This window comes from Abramis brama, assembly GCF_963993115.1.
Source record: "Abramis brama genome assembly, chromosome: 12".
Taxonomy (NCBI): Eukaryota; Metazoa; Chordata; class Actinopteri; order Cypriniformes; family Leuciscidae; genus Abramis; species Abramis brama.
Genome location: NC_139974.1, coordinates 13,519,608 through 13,546,957, shown reverse-complemented (window position 1 = coordinate 13,546,957; position 27,350 = coordinate 13,519,608). Strand labels below are relative to the sequence as shown.

Sequence of the window (27,350 nt, the reverse complement as noted above, 5' to 3'; positions counted from 1 at the left end):
AGCTGCTATGAAAATGTAAACGGTAACCCTTTATTTTACAGTGTCCTTATCACTATAGTAACTACATGTAACATATGCAACAACTATAAATTATGCATGAAACCTTTTTACAGGGTTATATATATATATATATACAGTGAGGAAAATAAGTATTTGAACACCCTGCTATTTTGCAAGTTCTCCCACTTGGAAATCATGGAGGGGTCTGAAATTGTCATCGTAGGTGCATGTCCACTGTGAGAGACATAATCTAAAAAAAAAAATCCAGAAATCACAATATATGATTTTTTAACTATTTATTTGAATGATACAGCTGCAAATAAGTATTTGAACACCTGTCTATCAGCTAGAATTCTGACCCTCAAAGACCTGTTAGTCTGCCTTTAAAATGTCCACCTCCACTCCATTTATTATCCTAAATTAGATGCACCTGTTTGAGGTCGTTAGCTGCATAAAGACACCTGTCCACCCCATACAATCAGTAAGAATCCAACTACTAACATGGCCAAGACCAAAGAGCTGTCCAAAGACACTAGAGACAAAATTGTACACCTCCACAAGGCTGGAAAGGGCTACGGGGAAATTGCCAAGCAGCTTGGTGAAAAAAGGTCCACTGTTGGAGCAATCATTAGAAAATGGAAGAAGCTAAACATGACTGTCAATCTCCCTCGGACTGGGGCACCATGCAAGATCTCACCTCGTGGGGTCTCAATGATCCTAAGAAAGGTGAGAAATCAGCCCAGAACTACACGGGAGGAGCTGGTCAATAACCTGAAAAGAGCTGGGACCACCGTTTCCAAGGTTACTTTTGGTAATACACTAAGACGTCATGGTTTGAAATCATGCATGGCACGGAAGGTTCCCCTGCTTAAACCAGCACATGTCAAGGCCCGTCTTAAGTTTGCCAATGACCATTTGGATGATCCAGAGGAGTCATGGGAGAAAGTCATGTGGTCAGATGAGACCAAAATAGAACTTTTTGGTCATAATTCCACTAAACGTGTTTGGAGGAAGAAGAATGATGAGTACCATCCCAAGAACACCATCCCTACTGTGAAGCATGGGGGTGGCAGCATCATGCTTTGGGGGTGTTTTTCTGCACATGGGACAGGGCGACTGCACTGTATTAAGGAGAGGATGACCGGGGCCATGTATTGCGAGATTTTGGGGAACAACCTCCTTCCCTCAGTTAGAGCATTGAAGATGGGTCGAGGCTGGGTCTTCCAACATGACAATGACCCGAAGCACACAGCCAGGATAACCAAGGAGTGGCTCTGTAAGAAGCATATCAAGGTTCTGGCGTGGCCTAGCCAGTCTCCAGACCTAAACCCAATAGAGAATCTTTGGAGGGAGCTCAAACTCCGTGTTTCTCAGCGACAGCCCAGAAACCTGACTGATCTAGAGAAGATCTGTGTGGAGGAGTGGGCCAAAATCCCTCCTGCAGTGTGTGCAAACCTGGTGAAAAACTACAGGAAATGTTTGACCTCTGTAATTGCAAACAAAGGCTACTGTACCAAATATTAACATTGATTTTCTCAGGTGTTCAAATACTTATTTGCAGCTGTATCATACAAATAAATAGTTAAAAAAACATACATTGTGATTTCTGGATTTTTTTTTTTTAGATTATGTCTCTCACAGTGGACATGCACCTACGATGACAATTTCAGACCCCTCCATGATTTCTAAGTGGGAGAACTTGCAAAATAGCAGGGTGTTCAAATACTTATTTTCCTCACTGTATATATATATATATATATATATATATATATATATATATACACATATTGAAAATTATTTATTCTAATAGTTTCATAAAATGTCATATACATTTAGAGCATACAGGTTTACATATAAGCTTATATGAAACATTTATAATAAATACATAATTTTCATATAAGTCATTAGAGAGACAAACAAACAAACAAACAGGTAGAATCACATTCAAGTGTCTCTTTCCATCCCATTGTTCTGATCTGCTTTTTCATCTTGGTTACAGCAGTAAACCCCCAATAGGCCTCCAGACAAACTTCAGCTAAAAGGGTTTTTTTTTTCAGCTCTTTTGTGCATGCCAGATAATTCCACTGGCTTTAGCTAATGTCACGCAATCAGAAAAGCAGGTTTGTCTGCAGTCAAGGACAATCAACAATGTGATGTTTCTTAAAAGGACCTGTCAACAACACTGCAATCTGCTCTAAACACTCAAATAATCACACTAACAACAGTTTTGTATCTGACTTCCTCATTGTTCTCACCCCTCACAATCTTACAAGAACAGCAATTAATTTTACCCTGTTATCACTGATCTTTTTTGATAAAGGGCACAGGATTCTCACCATCTTGGGCACAAATTTTGGGGCGCAGGCTAATGGCAGCTCTATTTTGATTGGTGAAGCTGAGTGTGAATTGCTGCAGTGGACCAATGAAAACATCACCTGCCTGTTACCCACACTTCCCCCAGCTCTGTACAATGTCCGTGTGAGAGTCGGAAACCAGGGTTACACCTTAACCAGGTCTCATATCACTTACTATACTCAATATTTATATGTAAATATCATGCTTCAACTGTAGAATGGAATTGTGCATCAACGGGAATTATGCATTTACAATGACATTTAATCCAAAGTGAAGCTTTTTAGAGTGATTAAAAGGTTTTATTTTTTTGTGCAGCACTGGCGTTAATACCACCATAAAGTATGTTCTAGAGGTCACGAGTTTTTCTCCATCTCTGGGGTCTTTGTATGGCGGAACCACCATCACTATCACCGGCTCCGGGTTCAGCCCTGTCACAGCAGACAATAATGTCACTCTAGGTAAGACAAGACTACAATGAACCAAAAAAATATATCAATATTTTTTTATACATTCCCCATGCTTAAAACTACCGTGAAAATACTTTGATTTACTCTTTGATCTTTAACAGTGTATTACTGAAACCAATTGTTTCCAGGTCATTTAGTACTGTAGTCACAGTTGTGTGTTTCATACAGGGGACACACAATGCCGAGTGACAGCTGTTTCAGATCATCAGCTTGAGTGTGTGACCCAGTCTAGAGATAAAGCACACACTGTGACGAACCAAGGTTTCCACCCCGGTAATATCTCTTTACTTTTATCTCTTTTTCTGTCATGCACAAAATACCTGAATATATCAGAGACAGTGAAACAATGGCTGTCAGCACATTGACACAGACTTATCAAATACACTAGAGCTGCCAGCAAAAACAAACAAACATGATATTCCATAGCACTGATTGAGCGGGATAATTTCTTTTTTTCTTTTTTTTTCTTGTTAAGCTGTATTTAGCCCCACACAGAATCCACACTGGCAGAATTCAGTGAAATCCTTTGTAGTTTTCCTGAAGAATTCACAAAGCATCATATTAGCAGTTGTGCTGATATGATGTTTCTGTTACCAATTTGACTATTACGGAGAACCCCCCAACAATCAGTGCCAAAAATATGAAAAGTACACAAATTCTGTGTGTGCTTACTCACATTCATGGTTCTTAAAGTCATGAAAAATCTGCAATATCAAGGATTTTTTTAAGTGTGATTACCAGTCCTGGACAAGTCATTATTGTTAGGTAAAAATGAAAATATAATTTAAAAAGGTAACTAAAATGTAAAGAAATCATAACAATTTAAAATAAGTTCACAAATGTTAACATTATTAAATGTTGTAAAAAAAGACTAATTTTTATTAATGCTAGTAATAAAAATACAATTGATTTTTGTTCATGTTAGTTCACAGTGCATTGTTAACAGATACTGTTAATAGAAACTTTTGATTTTAAAAGAGCATTAGTAGAGTAAATATTGAAGTAAACATTAATAAATGCTGTAGTATTATTTATTGCTCATCATGTTAATGTACAGTATTTAAGTAATTCTAACAAATGAGACCTTATTGTAAAGTGTTACAGAAAAATAAATGATGGAAATTAATACAATTTTAAAACACAATGGAAAATGCTGGAGATTAAAATCCTAATGTAATGGAAAAGTGATAGAAATGAATACAATCTCAAAATAACAGAAAAGGGATGAAAAAGTAGTAAAGTAATGGAAATCACATTGAAATAAAATATTAAAAGGTCATGAACATTTTTAACAAGGAAATTAACAAAATCTTAAGTAATGGAAATCATGGAGATTTGTACAGTCCAAATAAGTGTTATAATTATGCAATGTAAAGTTTTTTTTTTTTTTTTAGATATAAAAATTTCCCTATATATTGTCATAAAATGTGTGTGTGTGACTACATGTGCTTGTTTGCCCACTTGCACACAGTTAATAACATCATATGTGTTCAGTGTACGGTCAGGGTTACGCCTGGAGTCCCTTTGCGATAATAGCCTCAGTGGGGGACACAGTGGTTTGGCGTTGGGACGCACCAGCTTTTGTGCCCGGTCTGAGCTACAGGGTCTTCAGTGTGTCCAGTCCCAGCAGCACAGACTATGATGGCATTGCTTTCAGCAGTGGAGGCACAGGAACTGCCAAAGGTACAAAAACTACTATCTTACAACCTGTATTAAACCTGCTCATTCTAATTTACATTAAGCAGACAAACAACTACACACACTGTTTATGAGAACAACATTTTCCTGAACACCATTTTGAAAACCAGTCCTTGCTTAAAATTTTTACATTTTCTAGTCTCATTCTTATAAAGAGACTCTATGTAACTAGAGGAATCAAAAAACACAAATCATGAATATTAATATGTAAATAATTTAATGATTTTTATAAATATGCATTTATGCTATTAATATCTATATTAAAAATAAATATTTTTGAAAAATACATTATTCTACAATATAAGTAGCAAGACAAGTAGAGCATTTTTTATTTATTTTTTCATTTATGTTTATTTATTTATCAGTCTAAAGTTTTTTTCCTAAACACAAATTAGTTGCCTGAAGGCACTATCCTATTTTCTGTATAGTTAATTTGGAATAATTTGTATGGTGAAAGTATCTACAGGTATACTAATACATTTGAATTGAATTGAATGAATAATTTGCAATTCTACACTGGAAACATCAGGAGTCTGGGAGATACTATTTTGAATACATAACTTCTAACTTTTTAACCTGTTTCTTACTTTTACTTTTTAATGGCTGCCAGCTTGAAAGTTGACATTTTTACGAAATGTACATTATTTCATTTAGTCACACACAGTACAATATATTGACTCTGAAACTGTGTAAGTGGCTTTTGATTGCCCTGATCTTTGTGACATTAGAGACTGGTCCCCGGGGAAATGTGACTAAATACCCCTGATCCAGACAAGCATTTGGTTTGTGAGAGTGTCAGATTTCATGAAGAGTAATCCCAGGGTGTCTGCTTTCTAATGAACTATAATTACAACATAATTAATTACACAACAGTCATTTGTGCATAAATAAATAAATAAAATAAACAATGTTCTGTGCTATTTTTTAGAAAATTAGTTGAATACCTTTTGCTGTAGATGTTAAAGTTTGTATTCTGTAAAGGAACAAGGAACAATAAGAGTTGGAGGCATGAACAAAATCTGATACTGCTGTTCTTGTTGTGTCTGTTTTATTGTTAGGGTTTTTCGCCTATCGTTTCACATCTCCTGGAGTTTACTACTACAGCAGCGGTTACATTGATTCTGGCAACCAGAAGACGCTGCAGGGAGTGGTGACTGTTATGCCTCTGGAGAAAAGCACTATTGGGCTTCAGGTCTTTGTGACAGGAATACAGGCCTCTATGAATATAGGTACAATGACAACCTATATTCATAAGTACCATAATTTAACTCAACATTACATTCAGAATTTTGATGTGTTTTCACATTTTCAAGTTTTGGGTAAGGAATTGGAAGGTAAAATCATCCTAATTGTCATTTGTTTCTCCCCAGTTGCAGGTCAAATGAACTCATCTGACTCTAAATGTATATCCACGTTGGACTGTTTTCAAGATCAGCTGGAATTGAATGATACCTCAGATGGTCACTACTTCAGTTTTACTTCTTGTGCCAGCCCGACTGTGTACCACATTACGCCTGACCATGGTACCACACATGACATCATCAACATCAATGGATCTGGCTTTAGCAACATTAACTGTGCAAACGAGGTGAGTTTCAGTGGTCAGCTATGGCATTAAAGGTGCTGAAAGGTTTTTTTTGGAATGTCCCAAACACCCGACAGATGTCACTGAAATATAATGCACCAAAATAAAACCCGCTTACCCATGCTCACGAATCCCCTCGACATACGCATAATTTGCATGCTAATATCGATAGAGGCGGGCCGAGTACGTATGGGTATTCTTCCATGCCTTCTCGATCTCAGAATGGATATCAGGAAGGAATGGAAGTCTCATGGGAGCTGGGGGGTTATGGTTGGAAAGAAACACTCGTCGAGTCAGCCGCGAGCAGTTCCTTCCCTCACGCGCTCCCATGGCAGCTGTAGTCTGGCCGAAGCACGTTCCATTATCCCCAGCAGCTCAGCATTTGCAGGGCAGGGAGGCCGAGAGGGCTCAGATGACTCATCTTCCTCACCCTCTGCAGCCATCTCCTGCTCTTCCTGGCTTGTTCTCAGGACGCAGTGCAAGTTCCCTTGTAAAAGGGAACACATATTCAAAGTACAGTCTTTGAAAACAAATCTTAATATTATGTAGTATTTATTCTCAACTTAATTCATTTTGTTTTAAGGATGTTTAGATATTGTTTCTGGAAAAACAAGTGAAAAACATTTTTAAACAAAAGAAGAACTTTGGAAAATTAATGAACAGAAGTTCATCAGAGTTGGGCTCATCTTGAGTTACCCAATGGTGTGTTTCTGTTTGCCAAAAAAATAAAAGGGAAAAAAAGCACAAAAAAAATCCATTATATACAGTTTATCATTGAATGAAATATTATGGCAATATTCACTGTAAATTCACTCACTTTTGGGCAGCATAGTGAAAAGGGAAAAAAAAAGTGCAAAAAAATGTCTTTATTTTTTTGCCTACCAAAGGTCAAAGTTGGAGATCGTCCATGCAGCGTTATCAACAGCACCTCCACTGAGATTAACTGCCAACTCAGTCCTGACAGCGGAGCACCAGTGGGAATCCCTTTACCCGTAAGTGTCCGAATCAACAACCTTGGCACCGCCATCCTGTACATGCCGAAAGAGTATGACCGCAGATTTGTAGTTCTACCCGTGGTCGATTCTGTCTTTCCCTTGGTGGGCAGCACCACAGGCTATACTCGTCTCTTCATCTCTGGTTCTGGGTTCTCGAATGGTTCAGTTACGGTTGCAAACATTCCATGCAAAGTGGTTTTCATGAACTACTCCCAAGTGGTGTGCGATACCTCACCGTCTGCGGCTCGCAGGGGAAACGTCGCAGTTTACATCAACTCCATCTCTTCCTCATGCAGTTTTGATTGCACGTTTGAATATTCTGACTCCATCACACCGTACGTCTCCGCGGTGTTCCCTAACTCGGTTAGTGGAAACACCACCACCGTTAAGGTCACTGGCAGTGGATTTGGGAACAACTCTGCTGATCTAATGGTATCTGCGGTCAACATCCTGCTGGAAGTCACAGAAGTCACTGATAACAACATCACTGTTTTAGTTGGTGCCCTTCCCGCTGGCACGCACGTCCTACAGGTGGTGGTCATGAGAAAAGGTCTTGCCACTGGAGAAGCCACCCTGACCAGCATAGCACAAGCCAGCGTCAACCCAACATCAGGCAGCATTGCTGGAGGAACTCCACTCTTGATCACAGGAAATGGCTTTGTGGCAGGAAATACAACCGTGAAGCTCGCTAACTCCCCCTGCAGGATCTTAGATGTGACTCCAGACACAGTGAGGTGCATGACACCTCCTCATGCAGAGGGACAGGTACAGGTGAACATTAAGGTGTTTGATGTTGTGTATCCAGCTCAACGTTTCAACTACTCTAGGGGACAAACTCCAAACATCACCTCTGTCAGTCCTATAACAGGTACGAACGTGCATTCCATTAAAAAAAGTATATAATTGCAGCAAATATAATTAGTGGCATTTACTCTGGACTGCTGCAGTGATTACGTATTTTTGTAGGCCAACCCAAAAGTTAACATCACCCTTGTCCACCCTTGCACCCTGCCAGGACTTTTACGGGCTTTTCTCAAATCACGGAAGTGACCTCTATGTTCAGGTTAGCGGTAGCATAAGCCATCAGGCAAGTGTTATTTAAAGGGGAACTATGCAGTTTTTTTAGCTTAATTTACCTTAACTGAACAGCTTCTGAGTCATTGGAATGGTTATATGACTTTTTTCGGGGGAAAATGGTGGCTGTCTCGCTTCCCCCTAGCACCTGTGAGCGGAAAAACCACCCTTGCAACTTTGGGCCTTATATGCTAGCCTTCTGTGTATCATACATACCTCAGTGGACATGGCTCCGTGCATTCACCGGCTTCTTTGAAAACAAATGCATTTGACCAGAGGGAGAAGATGGGAGGGGGGAGAGTCGCCAACAAGTTTTTACGACAGTGTTGTCAAATATCTATTCCGAAGCTGTAGGGGGAGCTCTATAGAAAAACCTGCGAGCAAAAAGCGAAATTGCCAAAACTGCATAGCGCCGCTTTAAATAAACTCCTGATGTACTTACAAACTTTCCAATGCCTCGTTTTATGAGTACAGAACCTATTTGTACTACTGTAGAAGTTTGGTAACATTCCGGGAATTATTAGTGGGGTAATTTACGAGATACATCCTTGGATTCATTAGCGCCTACACTAAGCCAATTTGGCTGATATCTCTAAATAAGCTCTAACTTTAATAATGTTCGACCAGGGGAAAAAAAGCTTCTGGGTGGGGGTGGGGGGGAGGTGTGTGTGTGTTTGGCTCGAGGTCATGGTGTAGAGGACACAAGGTTGAAATTGCTCCGAACCATCCCTTTAAGCTTTTGAATTTTCTTATTGGTCTTTATATTAAAAACATTTTCTATGAGTTTACCTGTTCAGCGAGATGTTTAATGTCTCAGACAACCTCTGTAGTCCCATTTAGCTACTTGTTAACAACCACCTTTTTCAAGACAAGTACAAGCTTTAAACAAAAATCACAAGGGGGTATTACTGATGTATTTTATGTTGTAGAATAAAACATGAAAATATCTTCAGATTTTGTTAACCACAGACCTTATTTCAAGCTTTTAAACAAAAGCCCATTAAAAGTAACCAGAAGTGCCAAAAAACTTGTTTCCAGGTATTGGCCAACAAAAATACGTCATCTCTGCAGCACTCTATTGAACTACTGAATATCACAACACATCGTAGTAATACTACAGACATAATACCTTCCTCGCAGGTCCGGGTGGAACAAAGATCACCGTCTCTGGTTCTGGCTTTGGCACAGATGTAGCACTCGTCTCCTTCGAGATCGGCGGTGTGGCTTGTAACGTGACATCCATCACAGATATGCAGTTGCTGTGCACTGTTGGAGAACACGCAGGAGGAACTTTCCCAGTCATTTTTCACCATCAGGTCAAAGGTCATGCCTTGACCCAGTCTGTCTTCACCTATGAGCTGCTGCTGACAGGGGTCACACCGAATGAGGGTAATCAAAAACACTTTCTCTAGGGTAAAAGATTTGTCAGTATGGACAGAATTAGGGCTGCAACTAACGATTATTTTGATAATCGATTAATCGGACGATTATTTTTACGATTAATCGGTTTATGTACTTATATTTTAGTTTTGCCCATTTTTCCCCCAAGTAAATTATTAACAAAGGGTCTTTATCATTCAACATACTTTTTAGAGATTTTAACCATTTTGCATTGTCATATCCTCATCAAAAACATACCTGGAGTTGTTTTATTATGTGTTAGTAAGCCTTTGTCGAACTCTTCTGCAATCAAAACACTGACCCATACGTACTCTAGCAAATTTCACAAGGAGATTTCAAATAATGTTTTCACCATGGCAGTCCTTTGGGCTCCTAAAGTAGTTTAACATCCCGAACAAAGCTTATTAATGAATCTTGCAGAACATATTTTCACGAAGAATAAGAATAAAACAGAATACAGTTGCAGCAAATTGCATTTTATTTATTTATTTATTTCCTGTAAACACACAGCTTATACCTGGGAAACAGCTTTATAGCTTATGCTGTGAAATCAATTAGAAAGTTGAAAGTAGCTCAACTTTATGGTAATAAGCTATGACGCGGTTCAGCGGCAAACGCCAGCAACCAATCGGAATATAGACGTCCTTCGCGCTGGCTGATTCCGGAGAAACATACGATGTAAACTAAACATTAGTTCCTAGAAAAAACAATTAATTGCATGTGTTTTTAAGTCCTGTCAGCTTGACAGGGCATATATAAGAACGAGCAGAGAGAGAGCCCCGGCCGCGCGCGCGCACTCACCCGAGCGCTGTCTTGCTTCTCTCTCCCTCGCGCATATTAATCAAAATCAATTGATACGATGGTGTCGATAAAAAAAACTCTCCAGTGATGAAATGTTTTCTTTGTTGACAAATCTTGTGCGATATCCTAAACTGCCGAATGCTGCTTCGTTCGATTAGTTTTATCTTCCGCTTTTTTCTTTTTCTTTCTCGAGCTCCACTGCCGTCTGCCTTCGCCATCTCGCTGAATGCTGCACAGACGCTGTGCGGGAAGCATGTGACATAAAACAAGGCCAGCTATTGGCTATTCGCTACTTCTCCTGCTGTACTGGCTGAGTAAAACCTCCGGTGGCTCATTACTGCCACACTTTGGTCACCGCAGATTTAAAATATGCACGAAATGAGCCGCTTACGGCAAATAAAATGAGCCGCTTACGGCAAATAAAAGTTATTTAGCAACTAATCGATGACTAAATTAGTTGACAACTATTTTAATAATCGATTTTAATCGATTAAATCGATTAGTTGTTTCAGCTCTAGACAGAATATAACCAAAGTTTCAAACCGTGTGAAAAATTTCAGCAGACTTAGAAGCAAATGTGCCTAGTTACCTGAAAATGTCTTATTTTTTAAGCAACACGTGTCATTATGCAGAATATAGATATGAAGCCAAATCAAAACTTTTTAATAAAATACTTTTTAACCTATTTTTTTTAAAAGAAGTAATAATTCAGTAGTTCAGCTTTTTGTGGCAATTTTCACCTTCTATGACCCTTACAATGAAACATTATATGTAAATTCGGTAACACTTTAGAATACTGTATCTTACTTACTGCATAACTTATCAGGAATTATTGAAGTACTAATAGGTAATTCTTCATTAACTACTTCTTCACTATTGTTAACTACTAAGGAAGTTGTGTTAACTAATCAGTATGTAATATAATTTTATTGTTGTGATAAGTAACAGTTAGTTAATCAATAACTAATGAATTCTGTCATACCTCCCTATGAGCTATTATTAATTATCTACTAATTAAGGTTCAAGAAAAATAACTAAGAAGTAACTAACATACAATGCCGATATGGTGCATTTCTTCAGCGAAATAAAGGTTTGTGTACGTTTTAATGAATCTATAAAATCATTACTGTGCTGTAAATCATGTTATTTTATGCAAGGCAACATACAAGGACACAATGTCAGTTAGCTAGCTAACGAGTCTGTCTTTTTTGCGTGATGGAAACGCCTGATTCCTTGCATAAAACAAATGTTTTTATTTCTAAAGATCCTAAAACATCAGATGTTAAAATATGTTCTTAGAGCTGTGCACTGTTTGTTTATGGGCAGGTTATGGAGTCAGTAACAGCATATTTTGGCTATGAGTGAAACGTAGGGCGGCGGTCTGGTAATTCTTTATTAATTACTAATGAGTTCCCTATATTTTCACTTTAGAATACTGTATCAGGTTCTAAGTAATTCCTAAGAATGATCTAATAATTCTATATTAATTACTAATGAGTTCCCTATATTTTCACTTTAGAATACGGTTTCAGGTTAAAAGTAGCCTAATTCCTGGATAATTATTTGATAGTTCTTTATTAATTACTAATGGGTTCCCTATATTTTCACTTTAGAATACTGTATCAGGTTCTAAGTAATTCATGAATAATTATCTAATAATTCTTTATTAATTACTAATAAGTTCCCTATATTTTCACTTTAGAATACTGTTTCAGGTTAAAAGTAGCCTAATTCCTGGATAATTATTTGATAGTTCTTTATTAATTACTAATCAGGTTATAAGTAATTCCTGCAGAATTATTTGACAATTATTTATGAATTACTAATAAGCTCCCTTTCAGTTTCCCTCAGTCGTTGCCTCAAATACATGAATTTACTCAATGGCATATGCTGAGGAAAACAGACACACACAGTACTTTACAGGTATATTAAATATAAAAAACTAATCTGAGGTAAGTTGAGTGGGGTTCCTTTCTGAAGTTGATTTCTTACAGAACACACTCAAAAAACCACACAGGTAAAACCCTCTTTAACATTGTATGCATTTGTTAAAATTGTATTTTCATAATACTGCTTCTATTAATAACATTAGTAAATAAGGAAGGTCACAACTCAATGTAGTTTGTATGACTGTTCATTAGTTACTTCTTAATTATTCTTCTTGAACCTTAATTAGTAGATAATTAATAGTAGTACTTCAGGCGTATGACAGAGTTAATTAGTTATTGATTAACTAACTGTTACTTAACACAATCATAAAATTATTTTACATACTGATTAGTTAACACATCTTCCTTAGTAGTTAACAGTAGTGAATAACTAGTTAATGAAGAATTACCTATTAGTTCCTCCTTATAAGTTATGCAGTAAGTAAGATACAGTATTCTAAAGTGTTACCGTAAATTCCCCTTGTTACTGTGTTAATGCATTTTTGAGAATGGCACCAAGACTGCATTTATTTGACCAAAAATACAATAAAAAAGTAAATATTGTAAAATATTATTAAAATTTAAAATAACTATTTTCTATTTTAATATGTGTTAAAATGCATGTTTGTATTTATTCCTGTAAAACATATTTTGATGATGTCAATCAAACTTACTGTAACACTTCTTGGCCACATTTATCGATCACATTTATCTGTGAACATGTTGGTTGTGTGACATTGCCTCATCATGGAAAAACAAAACATGAATTTTCAGATGAATATCAATTGTGTTTGTCCAGTGAATTCCAATTCAAAATTCAAAAGATGATTAGAAGCAAAAACAGATTTTCAAAACACAAAACCAAAAAAAAGATTATGCATTTATACATTTACAAGATTATGAATCTTCTATGAAGACCATGAAGTTCATGGTAATATCATTGTTTGATTTTAGGGACACTTTTGTTATGTTTGATTAAAAAATGTGGGTCCTGAAGCAAAACTAAATGGTAACCACTGTCACACAGTGCCTTTCCATACTTACTGTAATATTCATACAAGATAACAAATTAATAAGACACTACAGGATACCTTATTTGCTCTGTCTTGCTGTAGGAAGTTATGCCGGAGGAGCTGTTGTTGCCATTCAAGGCTCTGGATTTGACCCAAACATCACAAGAGTCCTTATCTGTAACAGAGAGTGTAACGTGCACCTGCAGAACTCCACATCTACCCAGCTGAACTGCGAGGTCCCACCCAACAATGGCATGTATCAGTTTAAAAGCATTGCATGTGTGTCTAGAAATGTTAAGTTAGCAAAACAAAGCTTAATCCATCAAATTAAGTATTTCAATGAACTCCCAGTACAAAGATTTGCAAAACATACCAGGAATGCTTGGAACTGAAAGACGTCAGTCACTGAGAGATGATGACAAATGTGACAGCTCGGAAACAAGTCACAGATGAATAGAACTGATATCAGTCTGCCTGCTTGTATCTTAATGAATGCTTTTGTCTGTTGCAGGAAGTGAAGCAGAGCTGGCCTGCACAGTCATAGTGATGAATGGAGGTGACACCGTCAATCTCACTAACAGCTATACTTACAGATCCTCTCTGACCCCTGTTATCACCAGCGTTTCACCACGCAGAGGGGGAACTGCTGGAGGCACCAGACTCACGATTACCGGCACAGGTTTCAGGTGCAGAACACACCAGAATTACATTGTGGCTGATTGTCCTCCAATCATGCTTGGATACAGAGTGTTCATTGTTCACTGTGGCATTATTGTTTCTAAATATAACATTTATGTGTTGTACAGCCAATAGCAGTGTTATTTTAGTATTATTGTGTATTCTATCTATCTATCTATCTATCTATCTATCTATCTATCTATCTATCTATCTATCTATCTATCTATCTATCTATCTATCTATTTAGATTTTAGTTTTAGTTATTTCCAGTTATAGTAATTTAGTCCAGTTAGTAGTTATCCAGTTAGTAATTAGTCCAGTTATCCAGTTAGTAATTTTAATGCTTCAACCTAAACTTATTTCAGTTAGTTGACAAAGCAACATTCATCAGTTTAAAACAGTTTAAAAGGTTAGTTCACTCAGAAATAAGACTTTAGTTCATCTTCTGAACTGAAATTAAGTTATTTTTAATGAAACCTGAAATATTTCTGTCCCTCCAATGAAAGTCACCCAAAACTCTTGATGCTTCAAATCATTCATAAAGAGATCATAAAATAGATACATATGAAACGAGCAGTTTAATCCAAGTCTTCTGAAGATATGTGATCGCTTTATATGATGAATTTTACATTATTTATATACATTTTTCACTTACAGCGAGGAAAATAAGTATTTGAACACCCTGCTATTTTGCAAGTTCTCCCACTTAGAAATCATGGAGGGGTCTGAAATTGTCATCGTAGGTGCATGTCCACTGTGAGAGACATAATCTAAAAAAAAAAAATCCAGAAATCCCAATGTATGATTTTTTAACTATTTATTTGTATGATACAGCTGCAAATAAGTATTTGAACACCTGAGAAAATCAATGTTAATATTTGGTACAGTAGCCTTTGTTTGCAATTACAGAGGTCAAACGTTTCCTGTAGTTTTTCACCAGGTTTGCACACACTGCAGGAGGGATTTTGGCCCACTCCTCCACACAGATCTTCTCTAGATCAGTCAGGTTTCTGGGCTGTCGCTGAGAAACACAGAGTTTGAGCTCCCTCCAAAGATTCTCTATTGGGTTTAGGTCTGGAGACTGGCTAGGCCACGCCAGAACCTTGATATGCTTCTTACAGAGCCACTCCTTGGTTATCCTGGCTGTGTGCTTCGGGTCATTGTCATGTTGGAAGACCCAGCCTCGACCCATCTTCAATGCTCTAACTGAGGGAAGGAGGTTGTTCCCCAAAATCTCGCAATACATGGCCCCGGTCATCCTCTCCTTAATACAGTGCAGTTGCCCTGTCCCATGTGCAGAAAAACACCCCCAAAGCATGATGCTGCCACCCCCATGCTTCACAGTAGGGATGGTGTTCTTGGGATGGTACTCATCATTCTTCTTCCTCCAAACACGTTTAGTGGAATTATGACCAAAAAGTTCTATTTTGGTCTCATCTGACCACATGACTTTCTCCCATGACTCCTCTAGATCATCCAAATGGTCATTGGCAAACTTAAGACGGGCCTTGACATGTGCTGGTTTAAGCAGGGGAACCTTCCGTGCCATGCATGATTTCAAACCATGACGTCTTAGTGTATTACCAACAGTAACCTTGGAAACGGTGGTCCCAGCTCTTTTCAGGTCATTGACCAGCTCCTCCCGTGTAGTTCTGGGCTGATTTCTCACCTTTCTTAGGATCATTGAGACCCCACGAGGTGAGATCTTGCATGGAGCCCCAGTCCGAGGGAGATTGACAGTCATGTTTAGCTTCTTCCATTTTCTAATGATTGCTCCAACAGTGGACCTTTTTTCACCAAGCTGCTTGGCAATTTCCCCGTAGCCCTTTCCAGCCTTGTGGAGGTGTACAATTTTGTCTCTAGTGTCTTTGGACAGCTCTTTGGTCTTGGCCATGTTAGTAGTTGGATTCTTACTGATTGTATGGGGTGGACAGGTGTCTTTATGCAGCTAACGACCTCAAACAGGTGCATCTAATTTAGGATAATAAATGGAGTGGAGGTGGACATTTTAAAGGCAGACTAACAGGTCTTTGAGGGTCAGAATTCTAGCTGATAGACAGGTGTTCAAATACTTATTTGCAGCTGTATCATACAAATAAATAGTTAAAAAATCATATATTGTGATTTCTGGATTTTTTTTTTTTTTAGATTATGTCTCTCACAGTGGACATGCACCTACAATGACAATTTCAGACCCCTCCATGATTTCCAAGTGGGAGAACTTGCAAAATAGCAGGGTGTTCAAATACTTATTTTCCTCACTGTATATTATATTGTCGTTTTATTAGCGAACATACAAATTTGATAAATGGAAACTCAAGCATGCTTGTTTGACATCCTTGAATTTTTTTAAAGTTTTAATTTTAGTTAACAATAATAACACTGGTCAACACAAGTCGATTTGTGTTATCTATGTTTAAAAAAATAAAATAATAATTAAAACAATAATTCACCCAAAACAAAAATTCACCCATCATTTATTCACCCTCATGTCATTCCAAACCTTTAACACAAAAGAGGTGTTAAGCATAATATCAGAGCAACTATTCACAAACATTCACTTTCAATGTTGACCAGGTGCTGTCAAGCACATAAAGTACCATAAGTATTACAAAAGTAGACCATACAATTTGTACACTATGGACCCTATTTTAACGGTCTGAAACGCAAGTATCAAGCGCGAAACGCAAGTAACTTTGTGGGCGGGTCTTGGGCGCTGTTGCTATTATACCGGCGGGATAAATGATAAATGATGGGTTGGTCTGAAGTAGCTTCATTATTCATAGGTGTGGTTTGGGCGTAATGTGAAATAAACCAATCAGAGCGACATCTCACATTCCCTTTAAGAGCAGGCACGCTTGTTCTAAAGCGGATTCCTATTATAATGGCGGATTTGCCAGGCGCGCGCCAGGAGCGGTTCACAGCCGAGGAGACCAACGTTCTCGTCAGGGCCGTCTATCTATCTATCTATCTATCTATCTATCTATCTATCTATCTATCTATCGTAATAATGTATGATTTGCAAAAATGAAAACTGCTGCTTCTGTGTAGATGAGAGAATCAAAGTGTATGCGCGTTGTGCACATACTACATTGATTATGGCCAAGCATGCGCTCTTAAAATAGCATATGAATAATATACGCAACTGGCCACTGACTTTAAACTAGTTTTTTTCGGTTAGTGGCGGAATTGTTTTCTAAACCTGCAAAATAGCATGAGGGAACGTTTGCGCCGGAACACGCCTCCTCTTTGCGCTGAACCGCCGAAAAGTACACCGAAAAGTGTATTTCTTAGTTAACCGACGTGCATCTGTGGAGGGAAAATTCCGCTGTGCGCGGGTGCAAAATAGGAATGATACATGCGTCGGTGTACAAAGTCAATTGCGCTGGGTGCAAGATAGGGCCCTATATCTCAAATCTACTAAAGCCTATTGAGGATGAAGAAATGATGACAGAATACTCTTTACATTCTCAATTTCACTGGCTTTTCTCTTCCCCATCTAACCTGTAGCTCAAATATCAATGATGTCACCGTCACAATCGCAGGGTCTGTCTGCGATGTCCAGTCAGCCAGTGAATCGCAAATCATCTGTGTGACCAACTCTCAGCGCAGATCCCAAGAAACTCAAGTGCGAGTCCAGCTGGGGAACAGAGGAATTGCCAGAATGGTAACGTCAAACATGACATAAATATATTTTACCTTTTTAAACAGCACAGTGACAAACTAAATTTATATAGAATTTATTCTCATTATATATATTATTAAATAACAATCATTATGAAGTTATAAAACATTTATTGTGATTATTTACATATACACTCACTGCCAGGAATGTCTCCACTCTCTCAGAATAATGCTACCTTCTTCTACATTGACGTATGGTCGTCTCCCTATACATGGGGTGGTCTCTCCCCCCCTGAGGAGGGCATGTTTGCTGTAATCACTCCTGGCCAGACCATCCTCCTGGACACCAGCACCCCAGTTCTTAAGATGCTCCTTATCCAGGGTATGCTCATTTAGACAAATACTGCCTTTATTAAACAAAGCCTTGGTACACTTACACTCAGTTAATGTGAATGTCTCTTTTCTATTTAGGTGGGCGACTGATTTTTGATGAGGCAGATATTGAGCTGCAGGCAGAGAATATTCTGATCACAGATGGTGGAGCACTGCAGATCGGAACAGAGCAAGCCCCCTTCCAGCACAAGGCCATAATCACACTGCATGGACACCTGCGTTCTACAGAACTTCCTGTCTATGGCACCAAGACCCTGGCTGTCAGAGAAGGGGTGTTGGATCTGCATGGTATGCAAATAAACAACACTATTCAGTTCAAATAATTTTTTTGTGAATTCAATATAATTAAAATGTATATACAACTATTTGTTATATTAAACATTTATAAAATAAATAAATACAATAAATTATTCCCCTATTGGATCCCTATTGGACAAATCGGGGTCACCCCTTGTCAGTCTCTCCCAAATTGAGACCTCCCATCTGGCCAAGTTTCAAGTCTCTAGGCCTTACGGTTTGGTCTGCATGATCAGTTTTATGGCGGAAGAATAATAATAAAAATCCTTATAATTATAATAGGATTTCAGCAATTACAATAGGGTTTGAATCCCTAATAAGAAATGTTGCTTAAGCAACAAATCCACCTATAAAAATGATTTCTGAACAATCATGTGACACTGACGACTGGAGTAATAATGCTGAAAATTCAGATTTGCCAACTCTATACATACATACATAATATACATGTACATATATATATATATATATATATATATATATATATATATAATGTTTTGTAAAGTTTGAATATGTAGAAGTGAGAATTAAATTTGAGAGCCCGTTTTCCAGTGAACACATAATTTTAAACGATAGAGTAAATATGAAATAACCTGAAAAATGCATAACCATAAACATTAAACAGATGTACAGTACCTGAAACTATAATTTATTATTAATATTCTTTTCTTTTTTTTCTTTTTTTTACTTGACTAAAGTAACAGAAACCTCAGAGATACTGGAAATTTTGCATCTAAATGTCACTAAGTCAGAAACACAATAGCTAGTGTATATATAATATCCTCACAAATATAGAGATGACCTACATAACATTCCTTGAAGGCTCAGTTAAGTCAGAAAGCCCCTTTGGTGGGCTTCACAGAAGTTCTAAATTTCCCTGATACAGACACCATAGTGCGTAATCACTTCCCTGCAGTGAGAGGTTTTGTTCAGGGCTTAACTACAGTCCTACTTCTCCAGGAATCCCTGTCCCTATGCCGTGGACTCGCCTTTCTCAGACTGCACAAAACGGCTCCAACACGCTGACACTGATGGATGCCGTCACATGGAAGACTGGCGACGAAATTGTCATCGCTTCCACTGGGCATAGGTATTGATGCACCGCCCAAACCTACAGCGAAACTCGGTTTCAGGTTGATTTAATTGCATCTACATAAGTGAAGGAACAAGGGCCAAGGAAATGAAAAGTGGTGCAATTGTTCTCTATAAAATGGTCCCAAATTAATTAATTTGACTTTAAAAAAATAATTATACACATTTTTGCATTTTTAGGTGAAAAAACATTTTAGGGGTAAAACAAATAAATTATAAATTTACTGTTTAAATTGTTCTTGCTCAAATTGAAAATGCTAATTGCTATAAAAAAATATGCTAATTATGATGCTAAAAAATAAGTTGTGCTTATTTAAAATGCTAATAATCAAAAATATGTTTTGACTGAATTCACAGACACAGTCAACATGAGAATGAGTTGATGAGAATTGCCTCAGTTTCAGCTGACGGTAGAACCCTCAGTCTGACCGAACCACTGAAATACACTCATCTGGGTGTGTCTGTCATACTGCCTGATGGGACAATTTTTGAAGCGAGAGCAGAGGTGGGCCTTCTTACCAGAAATATTGTTGTCCGTGGATCCAACAACGTGGAGTGGAACGATCAGATTGCAGCTTGCCCTGATGGATTCAACACAGGTTTGGATGTTATTTCCTCAACTGTTTATGGAAAGACAGACAGCTAAAAGTCATGTGATTGGCAATTTTATCAAATTTTATGAATGCTTTTGCTTACAGGGGAATTTGCCACCCAGACTTGTTTGCAGGGTAGGTTTGGAGAAGAAGTAGGAAGTGACCAGTTTGGTGGCTGCATCATGTTCCATGCACCACAACCAAACCAAAATCTGGCAATTGGCAGAATTGAATATGTTGAGGTAAATGTTAATTTTGTTTAAAAAAATATATTTGTTTCAAAACTCTTGGAGACCTTTAACAATAAATATTTTCCTTGAAATTTAATTATGGTATTATGTTTGTCATTGTCTTCGTTCAGCTCTTCAATGTTGGACAGGCGTTCCGTCTGGGACGCTACCCAATCCACTGGCATCTAATGGGGGATGTTAAGTTTAAGTCATACGTGCGTGGATGTGGCATTCACCAGTCCTACAACCGTGCCATCACCATCCACAACACCCACAACCTACTGGTGGAGCGTAATGTCATCTACAATATCATGGGTGGAGCCTTCTTTATTGAGGATGGCATTGAGACCGGCAACATTCTGCAGTACAACCTGGCGATATTTGTAAAACAGAGCACCAGTTTGCTAAATGATGATGTAACTCCAGCTGCATACTGGGTCACCAACCCTAATAACACCATTAGGCACAATGCCGCGGCTGGTGGGACACATTTCGGCTTCTGGTACCGTATGCACGATCATCCCGACGGCCCTTCGTATGACGCCAACATCTGTCAGAAGAGAGTACCACTAGGAGAGTTCTTCAACAATACGGTGCATTCACAGGGCTGGTTTGGCTTGTGGATCTTCCAAGAGTTTTTCCCAATGCGTACTGGCAGCTGCAGGTCTTCTACACCAGCGCCAGCGGTCTTCCGTCGCTTCACTTCCTGGAACAACGAGAAAGGTGCTGAGTGGGTGAACATAGGAGCGGTTCAGTTCAGCGAGTTCCTAATGGTTAATAATGAGAAGGCAGGAGTGGAGGCCAAGAGGATCATCCAGCCGTATGTCAGCGGATGGGGACTGAATGGAGGGGCGGCCGTGGTCAACAGCACTATGGTGGGTCATGTCGATGAGCTGGGGCTGGGGAGCGACTACTGCACCGCTCGTGGTGTTGTCCTGCCCCTGGATGATGGTATGAGTGTCATCAACACAAAGTTTGTGAACTTTGACCGTCCATCGTGTGCCGCTGTCGGAGTGGCAGAAATAGTTGGAACCTGCATGTTCCGCTGTGGAGGCTGGAGTGCGAGGTTCAGTGGGATCCAGTACTATCAATCGCCTAACAAGGCCTGGTTCAGATGGGAGCATGAGGTGGCGCTTGTAGATACTGATGGGTCCCTGACAGGTATAGAAACATTAGATATTACAGTATACAGATTCATGATAACTTGAAAAAAAATGTATCTGTGTAACAATATCTTAATGGATACGTAGCTTTATTGGCATCTTAAAACTCTAACTTTACATTGACAAATAATTGGTAGCGTTAAAAAAACCCCACAAATAATGAATATAAATATTTTATATTTCTGAAAAGGCAACATTAGCTACAAGGTGGTACCAAGGAATAACCTGCTTGACCCAAGACACTGCTTTCCGGGAACAGAGTGGAGTGTTGGCGTCCCTGCTGCAGTGTGTGACAACACTATTATCTTCCACCGCTTGATCGTTGTCAATCCCTCACCACCTTCACTTCAAGCTAAAGATGTGATTCTGACCAACTCTTATGGTAGGATGAAATAATCTGGGCGATTGAGCCATGAAAAAAATGTGTATGCATATGTTAGACATGCATATGTTGTATGAAAATGTGAATGCATATGTTTCTATACAATTGACTCTTTTTGTATGTACATTTTTGGTTTCCAGATTGTTCTGGGAATGTTAGTAAAAAATCTTAGTGAAAAATCTTAGGGGCCATTCACAAAGAACACCCCAAAGAATACTTTTTTTCATAGCAAGACGTGCATGTTTACATGGGGAAAAAAGCGAACAAGAACAAGCCCACAATAAACCAAAATAAATCCAAATGTTGTATGCTGAAAATAACACCAAAATATCGCAACCTGAACCTGCTTACTTCAACTCCGTAAACTCGATTGCTGTATGAGCCAAGCTTAAACAACAAGCCCAAAAATGCATAGCCTAATTAGTGGAGAAGGCAACACTGCAAGAGTGCTCACTGTGAAGCAGCCTTTACAAGCATAAACAAAACACGACGCCTCCGTCAACTGTGCTTTAATTAATTGTTGAACATAACAAGTCATTAGTCGCTGTAATATTTCTCTGGTCTGTAGTAGATTTTTCCCTAAACCTAACTATCTGGGGCGTCTCCAATCGACACCCAATTGATCTTATTAACTGGGGGCATCTCCAAATCGACACCCAATACCTTTATCTGGGGTGTCTCCAAATCGACACCCAATACCTTTATACTCTAGCTCTTGCATCTTCAGTCAACAACTGGCCAAATTTTCTTACTCTAACTTATTTTCCTAAACTAGCTTACTTCCTGCGCAGGAATAATCGACAAACAGACTTCAGCAAATGTCCTTTAAATGCTTTAATCACGGCCGGAAGAGTTCCCGAGCAGTTTTCAGGGAATCTCTCCCAAGAAGAAGCAAGGCCGGAGGATCTTAGACAAATTCCATTGAGAATCCCACCAGAAAACACGGATACAACAGTTTTTATAGAATCGAGACAACAAATAAGATTATAGTGACTAACATGTCACCTTCAATATGATTGGTTCAATTGTTTCAAAAGCCCCAACCTTTTCCCTCTGTCAATGGCACAAGCAAACTCTGTTCTTGTGATTACTTATCACAAGGTTTGAGAACTAGTCATCTGTCTAGTTTCATTTCCCCTATTTGTTATTTATACACACACACACTCAAAGTCATAAGTTTTTGCCAAAAGGCACACATACATTCAAAGAACATATAATTGTTGTTTCTGTAAGAAAAAACTAATGTTAGTTATTAATTAAAAAATCCATAACGAGTCATTAGTCGCTGTAATATTTCTTTGGTCTGTGGTAGAACTATCTGGAGCGTCTCCAATCGACACCCAATTGATCTTATTAACTGGGGGCGTCTCCAAATCGACACCCAATACCTTTATCTGGGGTGTCTCCAAATCGACACCCAATACCTTTATACTCTAGCTCTTGCATCTTCAGTCGACAACTGGCCGAGTTTTCTTACTCTAACTTATTTCCCTAAACTAGCTTACTTCCTGCGCAGGAATAATCGACAAACAGACTTAAGCAAATCTCCTTTAAATTCTTTAATCACGGCTGGAAGAGTTTCCTAGTTCTCAGGGAATCTCTCCCAAGAAGAAGCAAGGTCGGAGGATCTCAGACAAATTCCATTGAGAATCCCACCAGAAAACATGGATACAACAGTTTTTTTATAGAATCGAGACAACAAATAAGATTATAGTGACTAACATGCTCAGCCCGAAGGAGCGATGTGGGGCCGCCCTCCCGCGGGCTCACCACCTACAGGAGTGACCGTAAGGGGCCGGTGCGTAGTGGATCGGGCAGCAGTCGAATGCGGGGGGCCTTGACTACCCGATCCCTGGACATGGAAACTAGCTCTAGGGACGTGGAACGTCACCTCTCTGGCGGGGAAGGAGCCTGAGATTGTGCGTGAAGTTCAGAGTTTCCGGCTAGAGATAGTCGGGATCACCTCCACGCACGGCTTGGGCTCTGGAACCACACTCCTTGAGAGAGGATGGACTCTTTACCACTCTGGAGTTTCCCATGGTGAGAGGCGGCGGGCTGGTGTGGGTTTGCTTATAGCCCCCCAGCTCAGCCGCCATGTGTTGGAGTTCACCCCAGTGAATGAGAGGCTCGCTTCCCTGCGCCTTCGGGTCGGGGATAGGTCTCTCACTGTTGTGTGCGCCTATGGGCCAAACGGCAGTGTAGAGTACCCGGCCTTCTTGGGGTCTCTGGGAGGGGTGCTGGAAAGTGCTCCGACTGGAGACTCCGTCGTTCTACTGGGGGACTTCAACGCCCACGTGGGCAGCGACAGTGACACCTGGAGGGGCGTGATTGGGAGGAATGGCCCCCCTGATCTGAACCCGAGTGGTGTTCTGTTATTGGACTTCTGTGCTAGTTATAGCTTGTCCATAACGAACACCATGTTCAAGCATAAGGGTGTCCATCAGTGCACATGGCACCAGGACACCCTAGGCCGGAGGTCAATGATCGACTTTGTGGTCGTTTCATCTGACCTCCGGCCGTATGTCTTAGACACTCGGGTGAAGAGAGGAGCGGAGCTGTCAACTGATCACCACCTGGTGGTGAGTTGGATCCGATGGCGGGGGAAGAAGCTGGACAGACTCGGCAGACCCAAACGTACTGTGAGGGTCTGTTGGGAATGTTTGGCCGAATCCCCTGTCAGAGAGATCTTTAACTTCCACCTCCGGCAGAGCTTCGACCGGATCCCGAGGGAGTCTGGAGATATTGAGTCCGAGTGGACCATGTTCTCCACCTCCACTGTCGACGCGGCCACTCGGAGCTGTGGCCTGTCGAGGCGGCAATCCCCGAACCCGGTGGTGGACACCGGAAGTAAGGGATGCCGTAAAGGTGAAGAAGGAGTCCTATCGGGCCTGGCTGGCTTATGGGACTCCTGAGGCAGCTGACGGGTACCGACAGGCCAAGCGGACTGCAGCCTGGGTGCCAGAATTTCTAGGCGCAGCCAGGGGCCGGAGGGTGTCAGGTTTAGGGACCACATGATTTCATCTCTGCTCTTTGCGGATGATGTTGTCATGCTGGCCCCATCAGACCAGGACCTTCGGCATGCACTGGGACGGTTTGCAGCCGAGTGTGAAGCGGCTGGGATGACAATCAGCGCCTCCAAATCCGAGGACATGGTTCTCAGTCGGAAAAGGATGGCTTGCCCACTTCAGGTTGGTGGAGAGTTCCTGCCTCAAGTGGAGGAGTTCAAGTATCTTGGGGTCTTGTTCATGAGTGAGGGAAGGATGGAACAGGAGATTGACAGACGGATCGGTGCAGCTTCTGCAGTAATGCAGTCGATGTACTGGTCTGTCGTGGTAAAGAAAGAGCTGAGCCGCAAGGTGAAGCTCTTGATTTACCGGTCAATCTACGTTCCTACTCTCACCTATGGTCATGAGCTGTGGGTCATGACCGAAAGGACAAGATCCCGGATACAGGCGGCCGAAATGAGCTTTTTCCGCAGGGTGGCTGGGCGATCCCTTAGAGATAGGGTGAGAAGCTCGGTCACCCGGGAGGAGCTCAGAGTAGAGCCGCTGCTCCTCCACATCGAGAGGGGCCAGCTGAGGTGGCTCGGGCATCTTTTCCGGATGCCTCCTGGTCGCCTTCCCGGAAAGGTGTTCCGGGCATGTCCCACCGGGAGGAGGCTCCGGGGAAGACCTAGGACATGCTGGAGGGACTATGTCTCCCGGCTGGCCTGGGAACGCCTCGGTGTCTCCCCGGAAGAGCTGGAGGAAGTGTCTAGGGAGATGGAGGTCTGGGCATCCCTGCTTAGACTGCTGCCCCCGCGACCCGGCCCCGGATAAGTGGAAGAAGATGGATGGATGGTTATTTATACACACACACACACTCAAAGTCATGAGTTTTCGCCAAAAAGCACACATACATTCAAAGAACATATGATTGTTGTTTCTGTAAGAAAAAACAAATGTTAGTTATTAATCAAAAAATCCATCACAGGTCAGAATAGCGGAGACCAAACATATGAGACACCAGAACGTGGCTATGGTTACCACTGTGTCAATCATGCAGTTTTGGGAGCAAGTCGTGTTCCGTACGTACATGGAATGATAATCTATGGGACTCTCCCACATTTAAATGTGGTTGTCTCTACTGAAACTTTACAGTGTGTACGTGGCCTCAATGATTATAAACTAAAAAATAACTAAAGAATTCCATACACTAACATTGGGGAGCATGTTGTGTTTGTAGGGTTGAAGTGAGATGTGTGATGATTAGAAAGCTTCTTGGTTGGTACAGTTACTCACAATGTTATGTCTCTCTTTAGGAACATGTGTGCTTCCTTTCCTTAAAAAACTTGTGACCCACACACTTGGCTGGATGGCAATGCTGCCCACAGGCCAAACCTATAACTGGTACTTTGATGGTGCTTCCCAAATCACTAACATCTCATACAATGGAATGGTCTATGGTTTTCGGGTAAAGTGTGCACACTACACATTACTAAATAATTCAATGTGCATTCAAACGAAAAGTTGAAAATTTGGCAGGCTGGTAAATAAAAACTATGCCTTTAATTATGTTCCATCCAATTAAGATTAGTATTTAGCATGTTAATGTTTCCTTTCTTTCTCCATTACAGCCAGAAAATTATATAATCATGAATCACAACCTGACTCAGACACCTGACCGCTTCCGCATTATAGATGACAGGAATGGTTCCTCCCAGCCCCTGAACCCCACTGCGAATGTAAATGGGGACTGGTACTTTAACGAGTCATCCAGAAGCCTCTATTACATGGGTAAAACTATTCGCTTCTTCACCTAAGACATCTATGTTCTCTTTCTATTTAAAGAGGGCACATATAGTATCATGCTCAAATCTGCTCAGTACTGTGCAAAGAATGAAAGATTTTGAGTTTTGTGACTACAGTGTCTGGAAGAGACCGTGTGACTAGCCGGAGGAGGAGGAACAGTGTGGACCGCTCAGCTGTAGACAGATCGTTGGACTTTAGAGTGTATCAGTGTTACTATCCCAACTGTATTTCTCCAACTGGTCCTGTAGCCACTACAGCCAACACATCCAATACAACTGGCCGCAGACCTGCAAACTATGTGTATGTTACCACACACGCAGCAATTTAAAAAACATATAATAATAATAATCAAGCTTCTATAATAATAATAATAATAATAATAATAATAATAATAGTAATCTATTGTATCTACTGTTTTTACTTTTATTAATAAAACATATCATGTTGTGTTTAGTCTCTGGTCAAATACATCATTTTGGCGGTCAAGTTTAGAGAACAACTTCAGTGTGCCGCAAGAAGGCTCTGATGTGGTCATTCCAGCTGGTAAGCATCTCTAATGTGACAAATCACAAGAAGAAGCTATTTATCAATATGGTATGCTATTTCATTCAAAAATGTCCCATTATTTCTCGAAGGCATTTGGATGGTTGTAGATGTTGTAGTCCCCTCCCTGAACAAGCTGAAAATAGTTGGAGTTCTGGAGATTCCAGACACAAACAATGGCACCTCCAACAGCAGTGTTTCTCAATATAATAACATTGTTCTGAATGCCACATACATCTCCATTCAAG

General features: G+C 40.0%; 1 protein-coding gene across 1 annotated transcript in view; it reads left to right on the top strand.

Annotated features, from left to right (window-relative positions):
• The window catches only part of LOC311093611 (fibrocystin-L-like), a gene marked incomplete at its 5' end in the record, with an annotated part of 69,667 nt that overhangs the window by 19,685 nt on the left and 22,632 nt on the right, over positions 1–27,350 (top strand). The window contains 23 exons of the mRNA XM_084131138.1: positions 2,321–2,513; positions 2,671–2,813; positions 2,991–3,095; positions 4,317–4,505; positions 5,579–5,749; positions 5,897–6,108; positions 6,993–7,968; positions 9,315–9,563; positions 13,420–13,573; positions 13,833–14,003; positions 17,506–17,662; positions 17,845–18,001; positions 18,091–18,300; positions 19,270–19,399; positions 19,759–20,000; positions 20,100–20,236; positions 20,356–21,385; positions 21,578–21,769; positions 26,070–26,221; positions 26,385–26,544; positions 26,676–26,859; positions 27,014–27,102; positions 27,195–27,349. Coding sequence (XP_083987264.1) covers positions 2,321–2,513; positions 2,671–2,813; positions 2,991–3,095; positions 4,317–4,505; positions 5,579–5,749; positions 5,897–6,108; positions 6,993–7,968; positions 9,315–9,563; positions 13,420–13,573; positions 13,833–14,003; positions 17,506–17,662; positions 17,845–18,001; positions 18,091–18,300; positions 19,270–19,399; positions 19,759–20,000; positions 20,100–20,236; positions 20,356–21,385; positions 21,578–21,769; positions 26,070–26,221; positions 26,385–26,544; positions 26,676–26,859; positions 27,014–27,102; positions 27,195–27,349 — 5,558 coding nt within the window. The remainder of the gene's footprint in view (positions 1–2,320; positions 2,514–2,670; positions 2,814–2,990; positions 3,096–4,316; positions 4,506–5,578; positions 5,750–5,896; positions 6,109–6,992; positions 7,969–9,314; positions 9,564–13,419; positions 13,574–13,832; positions 14,004–17,505; positions 17,663–17,844; positions 18,002–18,090; positions 18,301–19,269; positions 19,400–19,758; positions 20,001–20,099; positions 20,237–20,355; positions 21,386–21,577; positions 21,770–26,069; positions 26,222–26,384; positions 26,545–26,675; positions 26,860–27,013; positions 27,103–27,194; position 27,350) is intronic.